This window comes from Lacerta agilis, chromosome 1 (assembly GCF_009819535.1).
Source record: "Lacerta agilis isolate rLacAgi1 chromosome 1, rLacAgi1.pri, whole genome shotgun sequence".
Classification (NCBI taxonomy): domain Eukaryota; kingdom Metazoa; phylum Chordata; class Lepidosauria; order Squamata; family Lacertidae; genus Lacerta; species Lacerta agilis.
Window position 1 is genome coordinate 57,877,003 of NC_046312.1, and position 24,004 is coordinate 57,901,006.

Consider the following 24,004-nt stretch of genomic DNA (forward strand, 5'->3'; position numbering starts at 1 on the left):
CCCGGTTTCGAATGAATCTGATTCAGCAGTGAATCTGCCACCCCATTCCACCCAATGGCTCCTGGCTGGGGATTTGGATTGCTGTGCCTGGATCTGTAGTATAATAGTATTTTAAAAGTGCACCCAAAGTGTGTGGTTGTCTTAATTTGCAATATTCATAGGCCACCGAATAAAAAAATATATATCTCAGGTCCACTTACACAAAAAGGCAAACTGGTAAACAACAACAACAACAGTAAAAGAGTAGTATAATAATTACGGTTCTGCAATTATCTGGCTGTTTGTATTTGGCATGCTTTGTCTTGTAATCCTTGGAGGAGCTTCAAATCATCAGCAGCACATGAGTACCAATGAGATGTGGTGGGCAGAGTATCTGACATACATGGACGTAGCCAAGGGGGGAGGCAGCTGCCCGCCAGTGACGGAGCTTCATGCTCCTGCACGGGGGGGGGGGGGGTGGAGAACAGGCAGGGGTGGGGCTGGCACGCATCCCGGGGGTGTGGCGTGCCACCTGCGGGGGTGTGGTGCCCAGCGCAGGTGGGGGTGACAACCCGATGGCACCCCACCAGGATCGCGCTGTTGAAGGCGGTGCGCTCCTCCCGCACTCCTCTTCCTCTGCCAGTGCTGCCCTCCCCCATCAATAAACATCAATACAAATCAATACAGATCTGAGGTTCTGCCCACCCCTAGCAAAAGCCTCCCCCCCCCACAAAAATTCTGGCTACGCCCATGCTGACATCCTACTGAATTCAGTGGGGCCTACTCACATAGGGTTAAAGCATTAGGCTAATGCCTGCTCAGCCATGAAACTCCCTTGGTGACTTTGGCCTAATCAAGATCTGGAAGCTTAACTTACATTCTAGGCATGTTGTGAGGATAAAAATCCCCATGTGAACTGCCGTGAGCAACGTGGAATACTATGATGTGACTGGCCAGCAGGCAAATGTCTCTTTCATCTCCTCATGTACTTTTTAAAAAAGTGGTTAGATAAAGAGTTGTTGACTGCTCTTCTGTCACTGGATGCTTAGCAAGAATCAGCTACTGCCTCCATCTGGTGGCCATATGTAGAAAACATGGTGTAGAAGAAAGTGAAAAAACATACCTGTCTGAAATTTTGCTGCCCCCTAGTGAGAGAGACTGATATAACTTCTCCAGGGTCTAAAATATACATTTGATACTTTAGCTCAGGAATGTGGAAGCCGAGACCCTCCAAACATTTTTTGGACTGCAAGTCCCATCATCCTTGACCATTGGCCATGATGGCTAGCACTGATGGAAGTTGGAGTTGAACAACACTTGGAGGGCCACAGGTTCCCCACTCTTTCAGTATGCCAATACTGTGTATGTATCATGGTTGGTTTTATTTAAGACACAGCTGCAGTTTTCATGTAATTGCATATCATAAGTAACTTTTACCATATGGTGTGTTTTCTCTCTGTACATCATTATATTTTCAAAATGTTTACCAGACCTTGTATTTTCAAGCAACTTCACAGAATGAGGCTGCACATTCACATAGGATCAGCAAAAGCTTGTTAGTCATATTTGCCTGCCGAAAAAGCAGGTAAGGAGCGATATAGTCCATAGCAGGTTACCATTAACAGTAATTTATCTCATGAGCGAATCCATCCAAAAAATACACCTGAGAGGCTGGGGGCCATGGCACATTGCCACTGAAGTTAACATATGCAGTAAACGGAAACCATATTTCAGAAAGCGTGTCCTCTTCGCCTCTAGCCATCCTTCAGCTCCAAGTTAGGTTCTCTGCCAAAGCCACATGCCATATTCAGTAATGCCTCCTTCCTCTTGTTTTCTAGAAGTGGTCAGTTTCATATGAGCCCTTACAAACTACCGCACAACATTTTCAAGACGCTGATAAAAGTGTAACAATCACAAATATAGCTGTGTGAAGTAGCCAACCACAGTCTCCAAGTCTTTCCATTCCCCCCCCTCCCCACACACAGTAATACCATATTTCATAAGAAGTAATGATAAAATAAAAGTTATAAATACTAGGAAGTTGGAGAAGAAACAAAGCACAAAGTAAGAACTCCGCTACACTCTGAATACAGTATATATAAGGTGCATGTAATCAGTGGAAGTTTCTACACTTATACTATTGGGGCACAGCCCTCCGAAGGAGAATGGCAAGCATAGGTTGAATGCTCCATCAGCCCAAGCATTTTTTAAAGGTACAAATAACCTAAAATTGTGCAAGTAAATTGAAAAGACTATACTGTATCTCAAGCCCCTTTATGATACTTAAGGACATCTATTTAAACATGGTAATACCAGCAGCTTTGATAACACCGCATCGCTAACATTTATCAGAAATTGAAATCCACCTAGATAGAAGAAAAGCTGCACTGGTGTCCTGTGTGCTCCACATGTTATATCATAACTCTATGAATAGAAATTGAAAGTGAAAATTCCTTACACAGCATAATTATGCCATAACCTTTCTTAGTTTAACTTTTTCCGTTCATGTTCACTGCGCTCAATAGCATTTTAATTAGCAATCCACAGTTTAGACACTGCATTTTGATGTGAATTGTTGCACTACTTGGCCTGGTGAAGGGCTGGGTTTGTTTGTTTTTTAATGGTCAAGCAGCTGAGCAGAGCTGTAATTATAACTTAGGGTTACAAAGAAACTGATGAAGCATTCAAGGTTGTGATTTCTGATGTCACCCACTCACTTCTGTGTAATTAAAACCTTGTAATTCACATCTGAATTGTCACTGTCACTTACCCGTTGCTTATCCAAATGTACCCCCTGTCTGGTTTTTCTCTTTTACAAGACAGACTGTGAATAAACTACAGCATAAGAAACATATGCCCTCTGGACAAGGTCATTGTTGGATTCTTCTTAATTACTTGAGACATTTCTGTGCAGTCTAAACAAACATGCACTATCTATGCACAAACCTTTTCATTCATCAGTCTGCGCTTTGTCCCTTGAGGTCCATATATTTCTGAGTCACTTTGCATTTCATATCTCTATAGATATTTCTCATTATATATTGTCATTTAAATAACAGCACAGTTGTTCCAATCCATGTTCAGTATCCAGAGGTATAGTCCCATTAAAAATGGATGTTTCTTTTATAGTTTGAATTGCAAGAAACAGCTAAGAAAAACAGCAGTGCTCATATGTCTTGTTCAAACTTCAGTGCTTTGAGCTTGTTCTGACTGGTCGATGCACTTGCTTAACTGCATTGTTTGGTTGTCTTGGTTGTGCCCCAACCTTTACTTGACCACAAAGCTATGCTATGTAAATCTGTCTTAACAAGCCTGTGCAGTGCTCTATAACAAAGGGACACTATTTTTTTTTTAAAAAAAATGCTTCATTTTGTTAAAAAATACTGACTCGAAAATAATCCTGCAGGTGGCAGCAGAAATGCAGATGAAACCAAAAATCATTTTCATTTCAGTAAGAATTAAATGTTAATGTAGGATGTATGGTATATTTAATAAAAACAGAGGTGACCATTATTCTGTTACATACTAAAAATGTTCTCTCACTTATGAGTACAGTATTAATTAAATTTCAGTAAAAAAGAAGTAATTGTTTCTGTGAGGTTCTATTAAAAGTGCATTTGAATATCGGATAGAATACCTGGGTTTCCTGGCATTTGATGATGGCACCCGTGTACAGATAGAATTCATTAAAAATAATTTCAGTGACTTGTTCACAACAGTGAAACTTTACCATGCAGGCTAGCCAAAACTCTGTGGAACACCCTCCCATCAGATGTCAAGGAAATAATCTGACTTTTAGAAGACATCTGAAGGCAGCCCTGTTTAGGGAAGCTTTTAATGTTTGATGTTTTATTGTATTTTTAATATTTTGTTGGAAGCTGTCCAGAGTGGCTGGGGAAACCCAGCCAGATGGGGTGGAGTATATAATTATTATTATTATTATTATTATTATTATTATTATTATTATTTGACAATCTTCTGGATGTATTTATTTAAAGTTTCTTTAATCAATAATAACAGTAGACCACCATCAGTTCACACTGGAGATACAGTGTTATTATTAGTACTTTTGTATATTATTATATTGGGAGGGGCTTCTCATATGTCTCTTTCTTAATTTTAATTATTTTCTCCCCCCTTATTAAATTTGTGAATGAAAACTTTGATTTTATTTGCTTCATCATCAGTATTTGTTTCGTCAATATTTCTTAGCTAATCTGTATATTCATTGGAGAAAGTACTATTAACCAGCTTCATTATATCCAGAATTTTTGGTGTTCTTAACCACTATAAATAAATTTGCATCTGATATATGACAGAAAAGTTTAACTGTGGAAACAGATATCTCTGCTGGTCTCTCTTGTGAACTGTACGCATTATTGTCATTTGCCACTGAGAACTCTGAGGTACTTTAATTGATCTTGAAAAGCCAGTGACCCTTTCTGGACAACTGCCAGATCATCAGTGAAATTGATTTTGGGCTGTGCCAAATTCCCTGTAGCATTGAATCCAAGTGTGTTAGCTGGACAAGGGAGGAGGGGTGAGAGGGGAACGATGATAAATTTTCAGAAACTGAACAGGATTAACAGCAGTTTGCTCAGTTGTCAAAACTAAGTAGAGGTTTTTAGGTCAAGATCCTTTTAGTTGTTGGTGAATGCTGCATTGGTGCATGCAGAGGGAAACTAGCAGCAGCAAATATAGAGTGAAATAGTTTGACTCAAACACTCGAAAGCAGTAAGTTAAATATGTTTAGCTTCCTTCATGATAAAAGGATGAATGCTTTACTATTTCATACACTTGGAAAACGGTGGGCGATTTACTTTGATATTTCTCGGTGTTTACTTCCTAAAGTGCTGTGGTAAGTTTTTCATCTTATTATAAAAAATTCATCATGCTTTCTGTTTTTAATGGGATTCTGCTTCCTACATGCTTGCTTTTAGTATTAATATTTTTGCATTTTATTTATAAGGTTTTGCACCCACAGAAACACATGTTTAGTACCACAAAGCACTAAAAACTCAAGCTGATAAATAATGCCAGCTAAACGGAAACTGAAAACCTCTCCTGCATTTTCAGCCAAGAACATGGAGTTTGAAACTATGGCGCAGCTTGGTTTCTGTCTAGTAAAACTGTGCAGCAGCACCAGTGTGCATATCAGAGCTGCAGACTTGCTTTTATGTGTCCATGTGCTGAATAACTGTCTAAAGTGCTATATCTCAGTTGGGTGCTAAGCAAGCATTACATTATCATAGTTAGAAGTCGATATCAATGCAGCCCAATAACTGCTGAAGCTCTGGCTCTAAAAAAGTGAACAGTATAGTAAATACAGCATAGTGAATAGGTCATAGCAATTTATAGAAAAATGGTTCCAGACGCTTCAGGTTCCAGAAATAATGCTTCAGGTTAAGAACTTTGCTTCAGGATAAGAACAGAAATCGTGCTCTGGCGGCACAGCGGCAGCGGGAGGCCCCATTAGCTAAAGTGGTGCTTCAGGTTAAGAACAGTTTCAGGTTAAGAACGGACCTCCAGAACGAATTAAGTTCTTAACCAGAGTTACCACTGTATTTATAAACTAAGTGCATTCAGCTCCTCTCCTCATTATGAAGCACACATTGGGATTCTTTTTTGTAATCATTACATTCCCAGTTTCAGTCCCATTTAGCCCAACTGAGCATAAAACACAGGCTGCAGAACAACTGCAGTAAGATAAATTCTGTTTGGGAAACTGCAACAAGCCCCTCTTACGGAATTGTAGAATTGGAAGGGATCCCAGGGGTCATCTAGCCCAACCCCCCCCCTCCGCTGTGCAGGAATCTCAGCTAGATCAGTGTTTTTCAACCACTGTTCCGCGGCACACTAGTGTGCCACGAGATGTTGCCTGGTGTGCCGTGGGAAAAATTGTGTTTATTTGATTCCTATTCAAGAGAATTACTTTATATATAGTCAATATAGGCACAGGGTTAAATTTTTTAACATTTTCTAATGGTGGTGTGCCTCGTGATTTTTTTCATAAAACAAGTGTGCCCTTGCCCAAAAAAGGTTGAAAAACACTGAGCTAGATAATACATGACAGATGACCATCCAACCTCTTCTTAAAAACCTCCAAGGAAGGAAAATCCACCACCTTTGGAGGGAGCCTGTTCCACTGTTGAACAGCGCTTGCCATCAGAAAGTTCTTCCTGACGTTTAGTCGGAATCTTCTTTCTTGTAACTTGATGAAACTGGTTTGCGTCCTAGCCTGTTCCATCTTCCATGTCACAGACCTTTAGATATTTGAAGATGGCTGTCTTGTGACTGGTCTTTTGGATGCTGCCCTTTAAAAGCTTGTCTCAGTAAGGACACCCTAGTATTTAAGATGGTATTTAGATGGGAGGGTGGACAGTTTTTGAAAAACTGTGATGAAATTGATGTTCAGTGCTTTAGCTGAGATTCCTGCATTGCAGGGGGTTGGACTAGATGACCCTTTGGGTCCCTTCCAGCTTTACAATTCTATAAAATATTTATTAGATGGGAGAGGCTGGTTAATGTTCTCCTTCCTCCATTATAGTCACTAGAATCAAGCAGTTGAGACAGGAATGTGAATTTTGCCCTTTTTGTTCAATTGTTTCTATTGATACTTCAGTTTTCTTACAGGCGTTATACTGTTATTATTTGATGTGACTTATTAACGTTATCTTAAGAATACAACTGGCTTGTCTGAGTCAGTCTTGACAGCTTGTTTATATTGGAGATGTGCCATGGGGCACAGTAAATCCAAGGCCCGATGAAGTTAGAGGACAAGATACAAGCAGGCCGTAAATCATGCTGTTTAATCTTATGTCTCTTTTAACAGGCTAAGTTTGGCCCTTTTTTGGCATTTTGAAACATACCCAGTTCTTTTACTTAAACATAAAGAGGCTAAAGTTTCAATAGCAGCTGAAATAGTGAAAGCTTTGCCATACTTGGTATAAACTTGTTGAAATATTTGAATAAAATAAAACTATATTTAAATACACTTCAACAAACTGACAAGAGCCAAGGAATATAGTTGGTGCAGGTTTCTTAACTCCCACCCTTTTTAAAAGGCCACAAAGCAGATTTAAAACTAAACCTTCAGAATGGGACCCCACCTATGGGCTTTTTTAAAGGTCTAAGAGTAAGGAGAATTCTGCTGGATCAGGAGCCCATCTAGTCCATTATTCTGTTTTCACAGTGGCCAACCAGATGCCTGTGGAAACCTCACAAGCAGGACCTGAGAGCAACAGCCCTCTCACCATTTGTGATCCCTGACAGCTAGTATTCAGAAGCTGATTCTGACATGCTGCTTCAAACAGTCAAGGTAGCATATAGCCATTATGGCTTATTTATAGGCATTTGTAGCTTCCACGAATTTGTCAAATCTTTGTTTAAAGCTATCCAAGTTAGTGAAAAGCATGGTGGAATCCATGTAGGAAGCCTTGAAGAGTTCTTTATGGTGGCATCTTTACAGAGGGGCAGGAATTGGCCATCACTTTATTGTTCCCTGGAGTATTTCGTCTCTAGCAATCCAATCCTGAAGTGACCAACTGGTGTGGAATAGGGATCTGGTCAGTGTTCTCCAGGAAAGGGCAGCAGAAGGCAAGTCAGTCATACTGTCACTTCCAGATCAGTAGTGGTCAGGTGACCCAAGGAACTATGAAGCTGCTGACTCTATGACTCTATGAAGCAGAAATGGCACTCAAAACTTTATGTGCTACAGTGTGAGATACTTGAAAGAAGGTATGTTTGCGTCCATGAGGGCAGAGAGGGATGTTGTAGAAGGAAACAACGGGAAGAAGAAGCTAGCTGAAGAATACTAAAAATAGAGGCCAACACAGATGAATGTGGATGGAGAGATGTAATAAGGATATGTGTGGTTGAACACAGCAAAGAATGCAGGTGTAGGAACTGACAGAAAAGCAAAGTGTGGGTATCTGCTGGGTTGGTTGTATCTAGGAATAAAAGCTTTGTTAAACCCCTGCTGTTTTTAATATTTCAATGCCATTTGAAGCAAACATTTTGATTACTCTTTTCTCTTTTTTCATCTGGATTATTATAGCATGCTTTCGTTTCCTGGTTATTCTTCAGTGACAAAAATGTTGTCTAACTTGATGTCCATGACTGACAGGTTCCCATGATTGTTTCAAGTCTTTCTAGTGCCTTATAGATTGTGTGCCAGACCTCTCTCTGTGGAGTTTCATTAAAACATTCAGTCAGGGTCCAAGGAGAATCAGCCTTCCAAGGGCTCTTTGGAGGGCTCTGTCATCTCAAACCTGTCAGTGTTTGTTATTGCAAATGACTTAAATCCTGAAAGACTACATGGAGGGGCAAGTCTTGTTCAGTTTTTAAAAGCACCTCACATCTTCTGTTGTTGCATAATGGGATGATGGGAGTGCCTCTAGCATTTCAAGTACTTATACAGTGTTTAAACAAAGACAATAAGAAATTGTAGTCACTTAAGGCCAGACAAGGAAATAAATATGTCTGTATTGTAGCATTGTGGGGTTCCCTCCTCACCTTTCAAAGTTAATTCTCACAGCCAGAAGCCCCTTTCTTCTTTGTGTAATCACAGTTCCATTTTATTTATTGCATTTAGATTCCCCCACCACACCCATCCTCTTGGAAGCTCAGGGCTGCATACTCCCCTCATTTTATTCTGTCAACAGTATTGTGAGGAAGGTTCAGCTATCACTGTGAGGCACTGAGTGGCCCATGGTCCCTGCAGAGAAGGGAGTTGACATCTGCTCTCCATGGTTCAAATCCCATCTTCAGCACCACACTGTCTCTTAAGGGTATAGACAATATCGTAGGACTAAAAACCCATCGTAGGACTAAAAACTAAGATCATGGCCACTGTTCCCATCACCTCCTGGCAAATAGAAGGGGGAGAAATGGAGGCAGTGAGAGATTTTACTTTCTTGGGCTCCGTGATCACTACAGATGGTGACAGCAGTCACAAAATTAAAAGACGCCTGCTTCTTGGGAGGAAAGCAATGACAAACCTAGACAGCATCTTAAAAAGCAGAGACATCACCTTGCCGACAAAGGTCCATATAGTTAAAGCTATGGTTTTCCCAGTAGTAATGTATGGAAGTGAGAGCTGGACCATAAAGAAGACTGATCGCCAAAGAATTTATGCTTTTGAAATATGGTGCTGGAGGAGACTCTTGAGAGTCCCATGGACTGCAAAAAGATCAAATTTATCCACCCTTAAAGAAATCAGCCCTGAGTGCTCACTGGAAGGACAGATCCTAAAGTTGAGGCTCCAGTACTTTGGCCACCTCATGAGAAGAGAAGACTCCCTAGAAAAGATGGAGGGCACAAGGAGAAGGGGACGACAGAGGATGATATGGTTGGACAGTGTTCTCGAAGCAACTAGCATGAGTTTGGCCAAACTGAGGGAGGCAGTGAAAGATAGGCGTGCCTGGTGTGCTCTGGTCCATGGGGTTACGAAGAGCCGGACACTGAACAACAACAACAACAAAAACCCTGTTACTACTCAAGGTCTTAAGCAAGCAAGCTACAGTAAGAGAGCACAGGTTTAAGAGGGGATGGGAAATATATTCTGTACAGTGGCAGTTCACATTTTTTCAATTTGGCATATCTTTTGGAAGCACCATGGGGTGGACATATTTACTGATACACAATATGAGTTTCTGCCTGTGATAATATATAGAGGGCCAGAATTATGTGTAGAAACAAGATGCTTTTCAGTGGTGGAAACAGTCTGGTGGAACAATGAAACATTAATGAAATAATTTAGCAAAGCTTAGTTAAAGCTTGCTTATTTATTTGTCAATTTAAAGTGTTTTTACCCTGCTTTTCAGCCAAAAAGATTTCCAAAGTGAATAAAACGAATGAATAAAAACAAGGGAGTCTCTTTTTCTACAGGCTTGCAGTGGAAAAGAAATCGCAGAGAAGCAAAAAAAAGGGGGGGTGAGGAGGAAAGAGGGAAACAAGTAGGCCCAATGGCCAATTTTTAACATATTAGTTCTTGATTCTCAGCTGGAATGGAAACAGTTGAGGGACAAAAGAAGCCAAATTAAGCTGTTCTCACAGCAGAGGTGATGGAACAGCCTTGCTTCACATTGTTCCCTGATGGAATGGCGACTATCAAGTGTTAGTTAGTTTGGTGTAGTTTTGCTTTAGATCCAAGAGGGAAATGTGCTTCTTTATAGGGATTTTTGACTTTGGGTTTCATTTTCAGAACTGAACTATCAAAATAAATTAGATCATAGATCCTTGAATAAATGTGTCCATCATTTACTGCCTTTTAAAAGTCTGTTTTTGTCATTTAAACCTGTGATTCCGATTGTCATTTTTGCTGTATTTTTGTTTAATTATTGTGCATTGTTTTTGGTTCTTACTGTAAGCCAACCAACTGCCTTGAGCAATGGAACAAAAGTCAGGGTGAAAACGTTGGGTGGCTATCCTTCCATCTACCTATCCAAATGTCCTTCAGTAAGTTGGAACCTCATGATTGATCCAACTAACTCAATATTCCCTTCTGCAGTAGCATTCGAAGTATGACTTTGACATAGTGGCTACAGGGAGATCCTGAGGGAAGGTGGTCATGCATCTCATTATGGTTCATCTAGGATCTTCATATTAAACACTGCAGCCAAGTCCAGGGGGCTGTGGGTGCTTTGGCGCCCACAATACTATATATGTGTGGGCTGCCCACCCCCCCAAAAAAAAATCAATGGGCAAAGTTGAAGCCCTTCCCCGTTGTCCCCATCTCTTCAACATGAGAGAGGAGGGGCTGCTGTGTCTGGCTCTGCTGGTTCCTCCTCCTCTTCTTCCTCCTCCTCCTGGTCGGTGAGGGAGGAGGAAGAAGAGGAGCTGCCACTGCTGATTGGTCGGTGTGTGTGACATCACACGTACTACATGCAGGATGTGTGTGTGACATCATACATCTGCGTTATGTTGTGGGCACCCACAATCTTCAGTGCGAGATGGCACCTATGTTATTAAATGTTACTGCAGATGTCGCTAATCAGAAGCATGAATCAGTCATGCTTCTGTTTCCCCCTGGCTCATCCAGATCTCTGCTGAAATACACTGCTTTTTTCTCTGAATTAGTAACATGACTACTGTATTTCCATCTCTGGGTATATTTATTTTTGTAGACTAAAATGTAAAGTTGTTGCTGAATATTCCCTTTATGTGTTTTAACTAAAACCTGAACTATGTCATATGGTGTCTGGCTTCACACAATCTGCTGTGGTGTGTGAATGAAATTGGCTCAGGTTATTTTACTTGCACAACCCAGCATGCTCTGAGTGGTGTTTGGCAAATAGACCAGATAGTCATATGCATTAAAACATTGTTAAACTAATCTAATTTTATTTTCTGCTGTATTTTCTTTACTTTGTGCTTTCTTGTGTTGATAAATTCCAGCCACCATTTAACTATATTTGCTTTATGAAAATCTCTTATATTTATGTTTCTTTTTGGGTACTTACTGTGAGTCTGCCTAGAACTATGTTTGGTAATATTTGGAGGTATTTTTGGTTACTTCTAGCAAAGTTACACAGATAGTGACAGAGCAGCTTGTGTTTGACAAATGATGGGAAATTGCATATATTTTCTATGGCATTTATTATAGTGCAAGATCTCTAGCATTTCACAGAACAATTCAAACCATATGCATCTTCTCATTGCAAATGGTTAGGCTTGCGTTTGCAGTCAAGACATTACAGGAACAGATGAAATCCAACCTAGCTGTACTGCAGTGTATATTGGCATTCAAACAAGACCACCATCATCTGTGTAACAGAAACACTTGGAATTAAATAAACTCCAGGCACAGCACTTGTCTATGAAAGAGGCAAAGTGAATGGTTGTTTAGCCTAGCTGTATTTTGAATTTGAAGACATTTCATTTGTTGTCGATAAAATGGTTCTTGCAAAAAGAATACAGCTTCACAAAAGAAGACAAATGGGATTTTAACTCATCATAAAATCAGTTGAGTGTTCAGCAGGACAAAGCCAGAGCTAGTTGAAATGAAAATTTCTTTAGGAAGTGAAGTTTTTTTATGATGTACTGATCAAGAGATGGAGACAGGCATGTGTTAAAGTCCTCAGGCAAGTGCATCTTCTTCCAGAAACTCCATGTTGGGAGCTAAGGATGAACAAGACTGAGTTACTTCCAAAGTTACAGTGTCTGTCCATAACAAAGTTGCGGCTTAAAGTTTCCCATATTTAGCTCTCTAACCACTAGAAGTTTCTTCAGAGAATAAAATATAATGTATACATAAAAGTAATCCCCATTAGAAGGTTTTATGATGAGGTGATACAATCCTAGAGTTCAGATATTACATGATTAAGGATGAGGGCACTGTTTATTTTTAACTGGGAAGGCAATGTGTGATGGCTGCAGTTTATAGTTGTGAGGGAAAGGAAGAATAGAGAGATAAAATAAGGGTGGTAGATGGGAGAAGAGGATAAGAATTGAGAGTAAGTAGTGAGAGAGAAAATGAGGATCAGGAGACAATAAGTTGCAGGTGGGATGGATGAAGAATAGCTTTGCACAATTCAGGGCTGCTTAATAAATTACAAAAAAGTTTCCAAAAACCTCTCCTTTAAACACCACAGCAGCTTTTGCAAATGAATTTACAAATTTACAAGTGAACAGGAACTTCTCCTAGCCTGCTGCTCATTCATTGCTAGATGTTGAGAGGACCTAAAAGCATATACCTACCTAGATTTGATTCTTCCTTATCAGAGGCAACTAGACTAGTGGCTATACTCAGTCCTGCATTGCAGAAACACATGAAAAACATAGTAAGAATGCATCTTTTACTGAAACATATCAATAAATCCTTAGTGGCTTAAAGGCTTAACTGACACTTCGGCATTAAGACAGATCTGAGGTCTGTGCACATACTACATTGGTTTACAGTCAATGGTACCCTTGAGCTGTGCCTTTTAAGGTGCATTTAGCATAACTTGTGAAAGAGCCCATATGGGTTGACTATGCACCAATTTAATGTGTGTGCTAATTAATCCACGAAAAGCTCTTCTCCCTGCATCTGGGTCTGTTAATAAAATTTCTCCTTCACCATGCCTTTCTGTGGCTCCTGGCATAACACTTTCTGGGGAGGAAACTGCAGCAGAGACCATCCAGTTTTAACGGGTTGTGGTTAATAATCCAACACATTGGAAATCTTCCCACATCCTAGCAATGCCTTCTTTCTATAAAACAAGCATACACATCTGCTCTTCTAGTTAGGACGTAACAGTGTGAAATGACCATGGGCTTATTACGAGAGGGTTCTCCTGGAAATTCACATCCCTGCTACGTAAGGAAGATGGGTGTGCTTGGAAATGTGAGGTGGTCTGGTATGGATCATGCGAGGGAGGTTAACAGAGCTTTATCTTCAGTGAGCAGCCAAAAGTGAAGCAAAACAGCCTCTGTGTGGCTGCAGCAGCTAGTGATTCACAGAACAGCATTCACAGTTTCCCCTCCTCAAACTGCTGCAAACATTCGCTCTCAGCCGTTGTTTATTTTTAAGTTCAAATTTTTTCTTTTTTCTTTTTTCAAAAAAAAAAAAACCAGCTTGAGAAGCTCTATATGCCGTTTATTGCTAGAGGATCTGGGACGGCAGGTAAAAGCCGTTAATCCCCGGCAAGCTCCTGGGCAGACTAACAGTCAGAGATGACAAAAGTTAATTGGAAACATGAGCAGCATAACAGAAGACATATTTGCAGTAATTGGGATGTAATGTCTCCAGAAGAGAGCGTTTGCAAAGAGTAACTTTAGAAAAGAAGTGGCTCTCAAGAGGTGGGTAAGCAAGTGTGGTTCTTATGCTCTCTTATTCATTGAATGAGACGCTTTCAAACGGACAGAATCAATGAGAGATTTGGACTTGCCAAGGAAGCATTTTCAGCTAGCTCTTTTTACTCCAGCTGGTTTCAATTGTGAGATAAAGATGTATCGTTTATTGTTTCTGCGTGAATAAGGATATGATGAGTTTCAGTTTTGTGGATTTGGGTTTGATTCAGTGTTTTACTGGACTAGAAACTGAACTTGCAGTTATCAGAAGGATCTTCTGATAGAGTGTGCATGTGTGTGTTGTGCTGTTTGATTCGTGTTACAGTTGGATTTTTGCCAAGTAGCAAACTTCAGCAGAGCTAATTTTGCTCAGTATAAAGCAGACAGTTTGAGTTATAAAGTTTTTATTTATTTTTTTAATTTTCTAATAGTACGCTGTTAGTGTCTGAGTAGGATACTCACTGACCACATACATTTATTTGAATGTAGTTGCTGTTAGGTAACATCTAAAATGCATTATGCTCTATTATTTGGTAAGCAACTAAAAGTAGACTAGGTAATTCATAGCAATAAGAAACAGAAGGTTCCCTGCCAGCAGGCTTTTTAAAAACCTAACAATTTTAATCGTCGGTGATTTGATCGTGCTATTACTTTACTCCCCCCACCCCACCCCACCCCACACGCCACAACAAAAATAAAACAGATTTTGTTTTGAATGACATAGATAGTGTTGTGTTTAGGTCATATAAAACGTTATCTTAGTATTTCTTAGCTGCTGTTAGATGTCAGCATTTTGTGAAAGCAAGCTGTGTTCACCTGAAGACTTTCCAAAAACAAAGGCATCATGATTTTCTTTTCTTTTTGTTCTCTGTCTCCAGAGCCAGCAGACAATTTAGCCTCTCAGCACACAGGAATGAATGAAAATGCACCACCTTCAACCCAAAGCAGCAGTAGCAACAACATTGCCGGTTGCAATAACTCCTCAGCCATCCCCCAGCCCAACTCTGCCGTTAAGCCCTGGCGCAGCAAGTCACTCAGTGCCAAGCACACCGCTACGTCTTCCATATTATCAGTAAAACAGCAGGTCCAGGAACCTCCGAAATCCTCTCCAGAGATGGTCAAACCAACTCCCAACGGTCAGAAATCCATGCTGGAAAAGCTGAAGCTTTTTAATACAAAAGGAGGCTCCAAAGCAGGAGGGTCATCCCTTGAATGCCCGGGGTCTCGAGACACTAGTTGTGAAAGACTAGAGGCCCTCCCTAGCTTTGAGGAAAGTGAAGAGATTGAAGCTGCAAATCGGAACGCAAACAACCCCACATCAAACAGTCCCAAAATTGCACTCAAGGGAATTGCACAAAGAACGTTCAGTCGGGCACTGACCAATAAGAAGAGTTCCCCAAAGGGCAATGAGAAAGAAAAAGAGAAGCAAAAGGATAAAGAAAAGGAAAAGGGCAAAGACGTTGCCAAGAGAATATCTGTAACCGAGAAAGCAGACGTGAAAGAGGAGCCGAAAGAAGAACAGATCCCACCAGCTACAACCGAGATGCCAAAAAAATCCTCCAAGATCGCAAGCTTTATCCCTAAAGGAGGAAAGCTAAACAGTGCCAAGAAGGAGGCACCTGCCCCTTCGCACAGTGGAATACCAAAACCAGGGTTGAAAACTGCCACAGGGAAATCCTCAAGTGCCCCAAGCTGTTCGGCAAAGGATGGTGAGAGAAGCCGCGGAGGGAAGGCTGCCTCAGGCCTCTCTCATCAGAAGCCCCAGCTGGACGGCAGGAATTCCAGTTCCACATCAAGTTTGGCCTCCTCTGAAGGGAGAGGCATTGGAGGGGTGCCTGCTCTGAGTACTAGTAGCAGTACCCAGGCTGTCAATGGGCCCACAGGCAGTACCACACAGACCACAGGAAGCAATACTGTGAGTGTTCAGCTACCTCATCCACAACAGCAATACAGCCACCCGAATACTGCCACAGTAGCACCATTCATGTACAGGTAGGAGTAACTTTTTAAGCAGGGTGTGTCAAGTCTGACTCGCGTAGCGTAGTCTGCTTCTTCTGTTATATACTTTCTCTAGATGTAGGAAAAAACCTACAATAACAACTTGAGTTTGGTTTCCACCCCAAACGAGTGTTCCAGATCCTAATAAGCAGCAGACTCGTGGTGTGCATAGGGCAGAGCTTCTTTTTATTTGTGTCTCAAGTTAACTGTGAAAGCGACACAAAAGAAGAAATACAACTGTATGTTTCTAGGCTAATAATAATAATAATAATAATAATGGTAAGGTTACATTTTGTGCCAAACCTTAATAACATGGGGCTGCTCAAGGTACAAAATGAAAAATCCCTCGCCACAACTATATAGTGATTATGGAGATGTTTGGAAATTGGCAGAAGTGTTTAAAGCAGATTTCTGACTCCAGGTAAGACAGAGATGCTGTTAGTGGTAGGTTTCTCAGCCTAGATGAGTAGACTACATCCTGTTCTGGATGGAATGACACTCCCCTTGAAGGAGCAGCAGTGTAACTTTGGGACACTCTTGGATCTGGCATTGTCATTAGAGGCAACAGTGGTCTCAGTGGTATGAAGTGCCTTCTACCAGCTTTGGCTGGAAGCCCAACTGCAATCCTATCTGAACAAGGATAATAATAATAATAATAATAATAATAATAATAATAATAATAATAATACTTTATAATAATTTATTATTTGTACCCCGCCCATCTGGCTGAGCTTCCCCAGCCACTCTGGGCGGCTCCCAAACGAATGTTAAAACAATACAGCATTAAATATTAAAAACATCCCTAAAGAGGGCTGCCTTCAGGTGTCTCTTAAAAATAGGATAGCTGCTTATTTCCTTGACATCTGATGGAAGGGTGTTCCACAGGGTGGGCGCCACTACCAAAAAGGCACTCTGTCCCTCTCACAATGAGGGAACCGCCAGAAGGCCCTCAGTGCTGGATCTCAGTGTCCAGGCTGAACGATGGGGGTGGAGACGCTCCTTCAGGTATACAGGACTGAGGCCGTTTAGGGCTTTAAAGGTCAACACCAACACTTTGAATTGTGCTCGGAAACTTACTGGGAGCCAATGTAGATCTCTCAGGACCGGTGTTATGTGGTCCCAGCAGCCACTCCCAGTCACCAGTCTAGCTGCCGGATTCTGGATTAGTTGTAGTTTCCGGGTCACTTTCAAAAGTAGCCCCATGTAGAGCGCATTGCAGTAGTCCAAGCGGGAGATAACCAGAGCATGCACCACTCTGCTGAGACAGTCCGTGGGCAGGTAGGGTCTCAGCCTGCGTACCAGATGGAGCTGGTAAACAGCCGCCCTGGACACAGAATTAACCTGCACTTCCATGGACAGCTGTGAGTCCAAAATTACTCCCAGGCTGCACATCTGGTCCTTCAGGGGCACAGTTACCCCATTCAGGACCAGGGAGTCCCCCACATCCACTCACCCCCTGTCCCCCCAAAACAGTACTTCTGTCTTGTCAGGATTAACCTCAATCTGTTAGCCACCATCCATCCTCCAACCGCCTCCAGGCACTCACACGGGACCTTCACCGCCTTCACTGGTTCTGATTTAAACGAGAGGTAGAGCTGGGTGTCATCTGCATACTGATGGACACCCAGCCCAAACCCTCTGATGATCTCTCCCAGTGGCTTCATATAGATATTAAAAAGCACGGGGGAGAGGACGGAACCCTGAGGCACCCCACAGAACCTGAGATCCTCATGTGAGACCTTTCTCTGTGTGGCACCTTCAGGGGAGGTTTGGAGAGTGACAATGAAAGAGCAGACCTTTCCTGTAGGAGCTCCTCATCTATGGAATGCTCTCCCCAGGACAGCTTGGTGTCAACTTGTCATTGTTTTGGTACCAGGCAAAGACCCCCCCCCCCGGGCATTTTCTCTTATTATATTTTTAATAGGTTTATATATTTTCTACTGTATTGCTGTAGCAATTCATAAAGTTAATCAGCTGACTCTGGCTGAAATACTTTTTAAAATACATAAACATTTAATTCAAGGTTAACAGACTAATCAGTTAATGGCTACATTCCAATAAGATGATAAACTACACATATAGCATCCCCCAGGCTTGTACACTCCCCTGCCCCTCTTCACTGTTGGAGGCAGCAATGCTCCTGAATGCCAGTTGAGGGAAACCATAGGAGGAGTTTGTGCTCTTGGGTTTGGGTCACACTTGTGGGTTTCCCACAGGCATCTGGTTGGACACTGTGACAACAACAGTGTGCTGGACTAGATGGTCATTGGCCTGATCCAGCAGGTTCTTCCAATCCAACTATGATGAGGCTCTCAGAAGCTTTCACTGCATCTTATCAGGTTGTCTGAACCCACCAAACTGTGATTTGTTTAAAACATGCCAATTTCAAACTGTGTTTTATGAAGATAGCTTGCTTCAACAACCTATAGTTAAGGTTAACTACAATTTTGTGGTTAGCTGCAATCAGAAGTTAAAGCTTCCGAACTCCACCTTGTGGCTTCACTAGAGGAGGAGAGCAGACCAGGGAGTGCACAAACTTAAGGGAAATTAGCTGGTTGCTGTCATGAGAAAATTTAGTTTATTGTGATGTCTGGACGTTGCTGATGACTTTAAATTTCTTTTTGCAGTATTGGGAACATCTTTGATTTATTTATGAGGACTCTGACAAAGTGTGTAATGTACTTAGAGGGTCATGAATGAAGCAATATCTAGACTGGATTTTCTGATACTTTGCGTTCATTTGAGAACATAAGATATATATTAGGTCCAGTCGCAGAAAACTCTGGGGTTGCTCATCTCGCTCTATAGGCCAAGGGAGCTGGCGTTTGTCCACAGACAGCTTCTGGGTCATGTGGCTAGCATGACTAAGCTGCTTCTGGCAAACCAGAGCAGCATACGGAAACGCCGTTTACCTTCCCGCCGGAGCGGTACCTATTTATCTACTTGCACTTTGAGGTGCTTTCGAACTGCTAGGTGGGCAGGAGCAGGGACCGAACAATAAGAATAAATAGGAATGCTCATAATAAGAATACTCCTTCCCAGTATATGTCATTCTGTAGTTAATGAGCCCATGGAAATAAGCCATCTGCTTAACCTTGCATCAAAAGGATTCCTATCTGTTTTGGCATCTCTCACATGGCAGTGGGATATGTAAAGAAAGGCACCTTCTGTATAGTTCCAACATGAAAGTCAGCATAGATTGACATGTGCTGACTGTTAGTCAAGAGTAAACTATTCACACATTGTGGCTCATACCCAACCCAGCCGAGGAGTTGATTTCTTCTTCTATACCAACCTTGCACAGGCGTTAAGAAAATCATCCAAACCACATGCTGAGCCACTTCACACAAAGAGTGAACCATGTTATAGCAGCTGTCATGTGGTCACCATCAAAAGTAAACCAGCCCCTAAATTCTAGAATAAAAATTAACAGAGATTAAAAAAAACAACACTAGGAAGTCATATGCTGCTTTAATATGATGGATCTAAAACACTATGCCTCTTGGTGGAAAGGTTGTATACAAATGGAACAAATACTTTAAATAAAAAAAGAAACTGACACAAACAGCCTGCATCACATTGGCTAAAATAGTCTCTGTTGTCATCAGTGATGGCTGGATCATAAAACAGCAATATAGGTTGTTGACCAGGCTGAACGTTTAATTTAAAAATGTGAAGGTATTTGTATAGCCAGTCTGTGGGACTGCAAAGCCTGTATTTGACAGTGAATATTTGATTTATTTTTTACAGTTCAGTGCTTGTTTCCATTTCTAGGACATAGCTCAACATGGGACTAATGAATTATGTAAAGTCAGTCTGCTAGTATATCCTGGGGAGAGGACACAATGCGAGATGGCAAGTGTACTTGTATTGGTGCTGGAATTCTTCTTTTGCCATATGAATGACTACATCTCTCTCTCTCTCTCTCTCTCTCTCTCTCTCTCTCTCATTTTGAACTTAAGATCCCAGACAGACAATGAAGGGAATGTAACGGCTGAGCCCAGCACTGGAGGGATGGGCACGAGCATGGATTCTGCTCCTTACACTAAAACTGCACAGCCTATTTTAGAAGATCTTTCTGGTAAGACTTACGTGTGTTGACTTTATTAATACAGAGGTATAAAGGATTGGACTAAATTAAATCATTAGCTACCACTATCTCCCTTCTGTGATGGGAAGGAAATTAGTGTGCATTTTTATTCTCATTCTGGGTGAAAAGGCCCTGCCTAACCTTCCCAGTCCTGTTCTTTGGCTGCAAATGTGGGGACCACTTTTCCAGAATGGGCTGGATAAATCCTTAAAATTTAGGGGCTGGGAGATTCACATTGCATGACCAGTAGAGGACATTCTCTGTCTTCATTAAATTTATTATTTTATTACTTCTTTTTGCCACCATGGCCAGCAGTGGGAGTCCTGTTTATTCAATATATTTGTTTGTTGATGTAAAAATAAATCTCTATATGGTTTACATAAAATATAACCATGAAGGTATTATTATAAAAGTAGAATAACAATATGCAAATAAGACTTTTTGAAAGTGAAATATAAGCAGAGCAATACTATATACCATATATAAAACTTAGCAGTGCGTAGAGCCCTGGAAAGCTTGAGTAAACATACATAACAAGAGGTGATTAAGGCTGGTTAGTTAGCTCTGCTACTTGAACTAAGTGAAGGGCATGCCAAGGGGTGAAACTTATCACCAAGAAAGCCCACCTCTGTGCTGGAACCAAGTGATAGTATGTTGGTTGAGAAATTGCCAGCAGAACTTTAGTACAAGATTTCAAGGCTCATCTTGGTCTATGCTGGAAGAAGTAGTCTGCTGTTATTATTTATTATTTTATATACCGCTTACTTGCCAATATGGCTTCTAAGCAATTGTTCAGGGTCTTAAATATCAACAACAAAGCATTGAACCTGGCTCAGTAGCCAGGATCTTTCAACAACAGTGTAATTGTGCAAAGCTGGGTGTCCCACTTTGTACTAGATTACTCTGGTGAATTAGGCAGAAGGGTAGCCCCACTGCACATTACAGTAATCTAGAGAGGGTTGCAACTGCATGGCCAACTGTGGCGAGGCTGTTCTTGTCTGGGAGTGGTCATAGCTGTTGAACCAACTGAAATGACAATGGGCAAGCCAAGCCACTGTAGCCATCTGGGCCTCTAGTGAGAGTTAGGCTACCTAAGATATATAGAAACACATATCAGCACAACCAGTAAGGAAAGATATCCATTTCCCATGTAGTGGTGCCTCGGGAAATCTTCCAGACCTGAGTTACACATCTACAAAAAGCAAATAATAGCTAACTTGTATGGGTCCTTGTCATCAAAACTGGAAATGTTTTATTTTAGCACACTGTAACTTTTGATCGAACACCATGGGAAGTGGGATAACAGTTTCACAAAGACAGATGGTTAGTGGCATTCAGCAGATAGTCTTATAAATTGTAGGCTGCTAGCAAGATAAATTAGGGTGAGGAAGAAGCAGTATAGAGATGAAGAATGAATGAGCTTCTGAATCTGTATAGTTAATAAAAACCACATTAGGACAAGCTTTCTCATTTCTTCCTACGGTACCCTCATCAGATCAAATAAGTTATGTATTAAAAACTCGGGCTTCACATAGGTTAATGAACACATGAAAATGATTTTTCACTTTGAATCTGTGATTCATTCCATTAATTAACAGAGTTCTCCTTTCAGTTTTGCAAGACAAGCATTTGCTGTGCAAAATATCATTGTTAAACATTGCTCAAATATTATGCAACTTCCACATTTTCCTACAAAATTCAAAATGTGAGGAAAGTATGCCAAGAAGATGTCTACTTTAATTTCTTGCACAAGAAATCGTATTATAAAAAGAGAATAAGAGTTTTGCAAGACTGAGGAGTCCTTGTAGTGTCTTTAATACACACACACCCAAAAAACCTGGATCACTAAAACTTACATGATTGCAAAAGCTACTCTGTAGTTCATTTTTTAAATCAAGACTCATAAAAGTAGATTTTTGGAATATGATCCTTTGTTGCAGTCCTCATAATGATGAGGGTTTAGTTGTTTCCATCTCAGTCAGCCAGCATGATAACTGATACGATGCAAGGATGTGTTGAGCGAGAAAATTCATAATTTTTCAAGCTAAAGAACTGTTTGGTCAACTAAGTCTGTTCAGGCTCCTATGAGCAGCATTCAAAAAAGGAAGAAGGTAAGCATCTTATGTTCAAAAGGGACCGAAGTATTCCAGTTATCAGCGCTTTCAAACTACAACCTTTATCATGCCATATTATATTCTTCTGAAATGCACTGAGTATTTGCTTTAACAATTAAATGATCAATAATATGGCTTAGGAAAAAGACCTTGTCAGTAGCAAGAGTAATATTTTAGTATATTAAGCATTTGATACTGGTAGTTGTGGAAGGGATCCTCCTAATGTCATTAATGTGCTATTTTACATCAACAGTAGGTACCCATTCCATAAAAAACAGAAGCCAGTGTGCATTAACTGTAAAAGAAGGAAACTACATTTGGGTTGGAACCATAAAAAGATGGCAATTTCTGTTGGTAATAAAATCAAGTTGTTTTCCCCTCTAACAATTATATTTTTTCATAGGGGAAGATCCAGAAGCTCGACGATTGCGAACCGTCAAGAATATCGCTGATCTTCGACAAAACTTGGAGGAGACCATGTCAAGCTTACGAGGGACCCAGGTTTCTCACAGGTGGGAGGCATGAATTGCTTCTCTGTTCAAACAGAAGAACTGTGGGGGCCTCTTTTTCCTGTCCTTGACTCAGTTTTTGCCCCGTGAAACGATTTAAGACTGGTAATGACAAGCATTCACTGAACTAAGCATGTATTGTGCTTTATTCTTTTTTTAAAACTGAAAGCCCAGATTCTAAACTGTCTTAAGATGATGGAGTAAATTTTGGTAGTGGAGAAAACCAGACTGTATATGGAAGCCTAACCCTGAATAAATGCTTGTTACATACTTTAGGTTATGTTTGAATAAAAATGTGCAAAGGTTACTACTTAAAATGTTACTTGCGAGAGACTTCAATGCATTTTTACCAGATTTACAATATTGTGTTTAAACAAGCAGCTGAACTTTAAGTGACCTGTTTGATAAGGTGCATAGCTTGAATTCCTACCTGCTCTTTGGTCAAACAAAGCCTTAATTTTTTAAAAAAAGTGATGTACATGTATATGATTTTTAAGAGAAAAGCAACTTTTAGGACTCTCCGGTAACATTTCAGAGATAAAACAAAATGTCTGTTGTTAAGCCAATACTCAGTTAGATTGCCAACTTAAGTTTTTAACAAAAGGTTTTGGAAGGAACATGACGTGCAAAGACATTCAAGAGCTAGTTTAATTTGACTGTTAAGCGGTTGGATACCTCTTAGCATAAGATCTCAAATGAATTCACCATTTGAAAGTTTGCCTGGAAAATTCAATTAATTTAGTTCCTGCACTTAGGAACTTCCAGCACACCAGTTTTCCTTTTGAAGTTTAAATTAATACAGTGGCTCAGTGTGATTAATGACAATTACTATGGAGTCATTAGACTTGCTCAGAACCCTGTAGCATACTTATTGTTCTGACAGATAGTCTGAATGGAGGCATTTTGCATGTTTCAGTGCCTGTTCTTATAGTATACATTATGAAACTAGGAAATAAAATCAGCCACAAAAGAAATAATGAAGACCCATATAGTTCAGTAGTAGAGCAAATGCTTTTCATGCAAAATGCCCCTCAATATCTCTAGGTAGGGCTGGGAAAGACTCCTGCCTGAAATCCTGGACAGCTGGCACCATTAGATAACACGGAGTTTGATGGATCAGTGGTTTGACATGGTATAACTCAGATTCCCATGTTCCTCTTTTCAAGCAGTAACTGTAGAAAATGATAGAAGAATAAGTTAAATGACAGAAGAATAGTGTACAATGTTTCTTGTTAATCAAAGAAAGGCTGCTCCCAGTAGACATCCACAAACAAATATAAAATGTGGAAGAATACTTGGATCTTACTGCAAGAAACCTTAAAACACTGGCTTGGTACCAGAGTGGGCCTTCCATTTTTAAAAGGGCTAGCAATATAGTGAAGGCAATTTCCTCCCATTCTTTTTCTGCATCTTCTAGGATCACCTACCACACAGGTCTGGAGGGTCCTTCAATGTTCCAGCACAGATTTTCAGGGGACATAGGGCACTGCAGATGGAGAAATGAAATCAAACATAAAATTCACTCGCAATATCACTGAATC

The 24,004-nt window shown here is 40.7% G+C and overlaps 1 protein-coding gene across 12 annotated transcripts in view; it reads left to right on the forward strand.

The window, feature by feature from the left end:
• Positions 1-24,004, forward strand: part of NAV2 (neuron navigator 2) — a 537,457-nt gene that overhangs the window by 402,725 nt on the left and 110,728 nt on the right. For 11 of the 12 annotated variants that reach the window (XM_033150800.1, XM_033150735.1, XM_033150751.1 and 8 more), the window contains 3 exons: positions 14,631-15,744; positions 19,713-19,831; positions 22,358-22,466. In XM_033150800.1, the coding sequence (XP_033006691.1) occupies positions 14,631-15,744; positions 19,713-19,831; positions 22,358-22,466 (1,342 nt within the window). Of the gene's footprint in view, positions 1-13,592; positions 13,762-14,630; positions 15,745-19,712; positions 19,832-22,357; positions 22,467-24,004 lie in introns of those variants that run through there. The other variant, XM_033150817.1, reaches the window with a different exon arrangement.